Here is a 7,422-nt window from a genome sequence, read left to right as displayed (position 1 = left end):
AAAAGATGTGGACCATTTGGCAGTGATGGAAGTAATTGGTGGGGGCCTTGTTCATGTGAAGGTCGTTAGTCTACAACTACATATCAGATGCTACGGCCAAGAGATGACTTCAATGTCAAAAATTTTGGAAACATGGGGGGATGACTATTCTTTTGATTCACACACTAATTAGAGTCCATTTCATTGCAATGATCAAACCCACTAGTTAATTAAAAATACTTCAGGGAGTCTCTAAGAAACTTGCTTGGAATTATGAAATGGACCCATCAAATTAAATTTCCCAACTTATTTGCATCCCAGAAAAGCTGAAAGCCACCTAAAATTGATTAATAGAACCACACTGTGATATGCACTTGTTCTAATGGCTTTTTCTTTAATAAGAAATTAATTAACATTCTCAACAGAAAGAGGGTTGGACTTTCTTTGACAAAGGAAAATAATGAGCAGATAAAAGAAAAAGAACAATGCTGAGTCTACTTGCAAAAGTGGGAATGGAGATCCATTTCATACTTAAGTAAACTGTAACAATGCAAACTAAAATAAACATTTACTCATTTGGACACAAGACAAAACTTAGTGTTCAAAAGGAATGACGAAATAATTGTTAATGAAACTTGTCTTTTCTTTGAAAATGGCTATTCCAGGTAAAGTATAGTTAATCATCCATTCGATTCAGCTATTTTCTCTTTGATCCAAATCCCCATATACACTACATTAATCATGCACTGTTTAGAAGAAACCTATATATATATATATATATCAGTAATTTCACTTTAAACTGGGATTGCCTAGCCCAACAAGAAAGAGAACCATCACCGGTAATAAATGTAGAAAATTTAAGATAATTAAACTTTAAAGTAAAAAAGAAAACTCCAGAGTGAAAAAGGAAAAAAAATACAAAACATAATCAAAATGGATTGCCAATGTAAGAGAAATTCAGCCAACGATTTAGCTAAGTTCTTGTGTCAGTGCTTCAACTTGTTGAGAAGAGTTAATGGTTGATGCAACCATGTAACTAACTGATACCAATTGAACAGATCATCCAATTCCCAATGTTTTAAGTAAAATCAGGTTGACTTAGATCTCCATAAATCATTTTCTTTGAATGATTTGACTTTTATGATCATCAGTTTTCAAGTAAGATCAGATTGATACCCTTACATATATCACATTCCTACAGACCATTTTGGTGGAAATTTTCCTTTAATAGCTTTCTGATTTATCTTAGAAAAATTATTCATAGAGTCCACCTTGCAAGATCCCCACCTCCAATTTGATAAGCCTGCAAAAATTTCTTCAGATAAGCATTTTCATTGGTAGCTCCTGCATCTTGTTTTCAACCACTCAATTTAATGTTTTGTTCACTAGAGATATTGTTTCTATATCGACAGATATGACGTATTGACTCCCAATGATTTAATTTCCAGCTGAAACCCAATCTAGTTCTGATATTTTAATAAAAACTAGCTAGCTAGAGATGGAATGGCGTGATGTGTGGATATATATATATTTCTATCTATCTATCTATATATATATATAGATAGATAGAAATTAATGCTAAGCGGTGGAATAAACTTGTTTTACTCATCAAGACATTAATTATAGTGTTAACGCTGGGGGATAGAAGTAGAGTGGGGCAACCGACACGAAAGGTGAAGTACGACAAAAAGGGACAAAAACCATCCAATATAGTGTCAAACTCAAATCTCTCTAAAATCTCTGAACACAAAAGAGGAGGGCCAAGGGTTTTATCACATTGATGATGCAACATCTGGAAAAGAGTACATGGCCTTTTCTTGCTGCCTCGGAGCCTTGGTTATCTCACATTCGAGATGCCTGTTGTGGTCCTTGCTTCTTAGTTCCGACAACATGAACATCCCCTATGGCTCTCTTTGGGAAAGACCATCAATTATCAAGCCTTTAATGACTTCAAAAAGAGCCACCCATGCATGCATGTTCATATATCAATATATCTTCAGAGTTATTAAGAGCTGCATCCTGCTCTTACATATGAAAAAGAGAAGAAGAAGAAGAATGTTGATCGATCATAAGGACTGTGTTATATGTAAGAATCTATGGGTGGGTGGTTGCCTGGTTGGTGTTGGGTCCTGGGCTAAGGTCATTAATTTGCATGGTTTTGCTTTTATATATATATATAGACTACTCTTGTGTTGTGTTCTGCTAAAATATCTTGGATAGAGCATGTGCTCAAGGAGGGAAGAGGACTGCAAAAACCCTTTTATTTTCCATCTCAGGCATCAACATCTGATCCATATCATCCACTCATCGTAACGAACACTCATGTAGTCATGTTGCCCCAACCAGCATCTGCGGGTATGGCCATGGATCCCAAGTCCCAACAATGAAATGTGCTTGGCCAAACGACAGGAGTTCCCAGAGGCAGTGTCGCGTTCGGGACACCTAATGGGGAAGAGGGACGATGGGAACGATGAGAAAGCGACCTTTCCCCCTCGTTCAGGAAAGATCCAACGCGGCAGCTGGAGACTAGTGCGTGATGCCAATGCTGAACCCGGCCAGGCCAGACACCAGACACCAGACACCAAACACCAAACAACACCATCCATCCTAAGAGAATTAGGGTTTCCAAAGATGGTGACCCTTTCGGTGGGTGAGAACAAGGACATTTTTTGGGAGTTGTATCTCAATGTGGTTCAATTCAATTCCATTGAATTCAATTCAACTCTACATGGTCCCCCCTCTCCCCACTCCTTGCACACTGTGACTTTAATGGTAAAGAGGGTTTGCATGAATGAAGGGTTGCTGTTGTTAGGGTTGGGAGATGTTGATGTTGAGTGGGGCATGTTCGGTGGGGCCCATTTCGGTTTATTTGGTATACATACTTCCATTTAATTAACCAAAATGAGCAAATAGGTTATGGGTTCCCCCCTGTTGGCCAACTCCTCTAATCTCTACTATATATCATCACAAACCCAAAGGTATATAGTGTTAGATGAGAGGGGACAGCGACTTGTCTATGAATGGCAAAGAAGGTAGAATTATGAGGATGTGTACAGTTAAGGCCGGGAATAATTGCAAAACGGGTCAAGCATGCACGAATAAAGCAGTCTGTGTTGCAGAGAGACTCCAATGTATCATTAAATTACTATTTCAGCTAAATCTCATGCAAATCTACAGATATCCACAACCAAAAGAGTAACACCGCATCAAATTACCCCCCCCCCCTCCCAATCCCCCAAAACAACACAGAACAGAACATAAAAGAAAAGAAAAGCTCTCAAATAAAGATCTAAAGTGAGCAACACACTCTCTCTCTCTCTCACAGATAGCCACAATAATCACTGACCCTTATAAGAGCTTGTAAGCATGCAAACGGTTAAAAAAAAGAGGTAGCTAGCAGAGTGATAGTCCTTGGAAAACAGGGAAAGAAGAAGGGGGAAAATGAACTTGATGACGGAGAAGTCCTCCTCCCTTATGAATATGACGATTACGTCCTTTTCTTGCCAATAAATTGATTGATCTGAACCCTCGTATATATGGTATGTGTATTCTCTACAATTACACCAGTTTTGCTACTGTTAAAACTTAGAAACTCATACCCTTACACATATACATGTGTGCGGTCCAAAATCCTGTAAACCAGAACTAGCTACTACGTATCCTTTCATAGTATACATCTTTTCACATGGTGCCTCTAGGCCCACTTTGCTTGCTCATGATGCACATATATGGTTTGTTTTATGGTTTAGGCCAAGAGTGAGCGAAGCTTGTCCGGTCCCGTCCTTGCCCCACATAATAAGAGTCGTACTTCTGGTATAGAAACTAAAGACCTACTACTGCTTTAAACAAAGATAAAGACAAGACAAGAAACCTACTGTACTTCATTATGCACGTTTTGGAATAGAATATAGCATTAAGAGTAATAAGCTCTTCCTTGTATAAATTGGCAAGGGCTGCAGAGGCTGGGTCATATGAAATGATAGAGCTCCACACTTTATATATGTTTGTCCAAATTCGAGTGTGAATTGAACCCAATTAGAGGAAATTCGATTTAGATCAGTTGATAATTGGACTGTATATGGATTCATTCCACCTCAATCTGATTCAATGTAATCCAATCCATATAGTTTTATCATCGTCATCATCATCATCGATCACTGTTACTATATGAGATCGGTTACATGAATTCTGTTCATCATTATCATATTCATTGTTAAATTAAGATGCGCTTATATCTTCATAAAATAAAATCTGAGTAAAGTTATCAAAGCCATTTTAATTCGTCTTATTAATGATACATAATATTTTGATTATTTTCAGTTTAATTTGTGAAGAGCATTCAATTATTCGAATCCAATGGATATAAGTTTCTATTGATTTGATATGATTGAATCTATTTAAAGCGCTAATGAGTGAAAGTAAGATATAAAGAAGAGGGACATACATGTCAAAATGCTAGAAGGAACAAAAATGTAAGGATGAAAGACGGAAGAGTCTACGTACTTCGTTACCCAACGTTGGGCTTGGAGATGATTATTTCTATCTTCTCCATTCGTGTAATCTGGTTAACATTTTCAGGACCACTTTGCAGAATCCCTGCAACAGATATAAAACAGACAACAGCTATAAAGAACCAGCACCAACTACTAGTACCTGAAAAGAGAGAAACCCACCAACGAAGTTCGTCATTTCTCTCTTGCCCTTACAATTTAGGGGATTTTGCTGTTCAGTCCACCTTAATAAATCTTAGTTTCACGGTACAGTTGGGATAGGTGCCAATTTGGAATTGATGCCAATGTAGAGCAGATATTGGTGTTATAGGTGGAGTTATTTAAAATTTTAAATTATCTTAGATCTGCAATGAAAATCAGAATTAGGACTTACAACCTTGGTGTTGACTGATGGGTACACGTACATGCAACAAGAGAAGGGGGTTTGCACTTCCACCTTCCTTATCCTGCGCACCCATGAGAAAAAAAGAAATAACAAATGGAATTTTACATAGAGCCATTCTATTTTGATGAATTTGTAAGCAACCCCTTATAGCATAATAAAAATATCGACCCCCCTTATGTTCAATGGTATATTGTGCTACATAGCTTAAATACCACAAGTCTACAATAACAATATAATTAATTTTATATTATTTATCAGGATTAAACTGGTAGGGGTTCATTGTGAAGCTGACTTCTGCGATCAAAAGAAATCAACTAGAAGCTCGAAACATTTTTAATTTGGATGATCACAAAACAGATACAACTCTTCAAGAAATGACCCAATTAAGATTTATTTGACGACATTCAATCAGATTGGGCCTTTGTTTATTACATCTTCTTATGGGATCATAATCAATTTAATTTGATCGATCTATGACAAATTCCACCTCACAACACTTCCCATCCTTGAAATATTTCATTTGCGATACATTTATCCTAGACAAACTACACTAGCTTCCTAGCATTGATTTCAAATCCTCGCCACTTTGACAAAGAAACCCTCCACTAGGTTTTAGTTAAGCATCGTCAAACCCTTGGCTGCAGACTTGCATTGCAATGGGGATTGGATTTCCTATCTTACCTAAACAACAAGGGATGTAATTACTAATTAAAAATTCTAAGAATACCTTAATTAGACATGGATAATCTCTAACCATAGATTTAGGAGATAAGTTTTCTCACAAGTTTGGAGCTAATCCAATGTAAGCATGGAACTAAAACATACCCTGGGCTTATCAACTGCCTAATCCTAATTCACTTATGACAGCACTAATTCCAGAAATAAAAGGAAAATGAGAGCTTCATGATGGATGAGCTCAGTTGAATTTGTTGCTCGAAATCAATTCTGCAACAATTAAAGTTGACGATGCTAATATGCTACCCCAGCTGCTAGAAAAGCTCCATAATCCTTTTAAGAAGCTTTTTGCATGGGTAAGCATCCCTTCCTGAGCAGGTTGCCCGTCAGTTTCTCTATATCTATATTTCAATGGAATTCGAACGCCTTGACTTCTATGGATGGCACTCTGAAACCTGCTTTGCTCCTTTATGGAATTGGGCGCAAAACAGCAGAAATAAGAAACTTGCGGAATTGGGGCTTGATGGTCCCAAGGCATATTTCCAAATAAATGAATTAGGTAGGGTTTACTAACAAATATATGGAAAAGGTGAGGGGTTAGCTGTATATGACTGAGAGAGAGAGAGAGAGAGAGAGAGAGAGAGAGAGCACAGTCACCCCTTCACCCTCACAACCACACCAGCACTGGTGGACTTGTCAGGCCTTACTCTCAGATGGGTCAGCACGAATTGTCCACAGATCAGACTCCCCGTTGTAGGCCCCACCACACAGTCTTACCACCCCAAAAAGAGAGTAGCCTCTCCTCTCCTCTCCTCTCCTTGCTTCTTCTCCCCTCCTTTTCTTCCCCCCACCCCTCCACCCACTCAGTCCATTCTCTTCCCCCTTCCCTCTCCCTGTCTCCCAAGGTGGCTCCAACTGCACCTTCGTCTCTCCTCCTCTCACGTCCCTCTAACCTACTACTCTCCTCTCTCTCCATAATCCTTTCCATGGAAAAGGTTGAAAGAGAAACTCACGACTTCATGAACGTAGATTCCTTCTCTCAGTTACCGTTCATTCGGCCTGCACCCGTTAAAGAGAAGGGCATTCGACTCTTTGGTATTGAATTTGGCGGAGAAGTTGCCGTCACAGACGAGTCCGAGTCTGTGGAAACTAACCTGAGCGAGGACGCCAAGGAGAACGACAACGGCGAGAGCGGTCGCAAATTCGAGTGCCATTATTGCTGCCGAAACTTCCCTACATCTCAGGCTTTGGGAGGCCATCAGAACGCTCACAAGCGCGAGCGTCAGCATGCTAAACGTGCACACCTCCAGTCGGCCATGGCGCACGGTGGTATCCCTGAGGGCCACGTCTACGGGCTGGTTAATTACCGGCTTGGTTCCGCTGCAACGCCAGCGCTCAGCTACCCTTCTTGGACCAACGGCAACATGATTCCTACTAACAGCCGCTTTTATGGAAGCCACCATACTTCCTTCTCTCAGACTCCGATCAACGGCAGCCCCATGGCTTTGTGGAGAATTCCACCCGTCCAAAGCTCCCCTAATTTCAATCAGGACCGTTCATTGCTTCCGCTTTTTGCAGGTGAAGATGATTCGAGACCGGCGCCGTTCAGCGGCTCTAGTACTCAAGGACGACACATGTACGATGCTAAGAAACCAAACGTACAAGATCATGTGAGTTTGGATCTGCATCTGTAATCCTTTAATTCTTATGAGGAAAAAAAATGAGATTTTCTGATTAAATACATCCTTTATTTTGCCCTACCTACGCCTGTGATGCGTATGAGGCAATCTTAAGCATACCCATTGTTGTTTCTTGTGCAAACTACCCTTATTTTGGTACGAATTAACGTATAAATGGAGTGTTTTCGTTAAA

General features: G+C 39.6%; 1 protein-coding gene across 1 annotated transcript; it reads left to right on the top strand.

The window, feature by feature from the left end:
- Positions 1-6,270: 6,270 nt before the first annotated feature.
- Positions 6,271-7,422, top strand: LOC148844606 (zinc finger protein GIS2-like). Its single transcript, XM_088954127.1, has one exon. It carries the CDS (start codon positions 6,537-6,539, stop codon positions 7,242-7,244), a length of 708 nt encoding a protein of 235 aa, XP_088810253.1. The 5' UTR covers positions 6,271-6,536; the 3' UTR covers positions 7,245-7,422.

Source organism: Nelumbo lutea, chromosome 7 (assembly GCF_056320005.1).
Source record: "Nelumbo lutea isolate HS-2025 chromosome 7, American lotus-T2T, whole genome shotgun sequence".
Lineage (NCBI taxonomy): Eukaryota > Viridiplantae > Streptophyta > Magnoliopsida > Proteales > Nelumbonaceae > Nelumbo > Nelumbo lutea.
The sequence above is the reverse complement of the archived record's forward strand: the minus strand, read 5'-3'. Positions and strand labels throughout refer to the sequence as shown.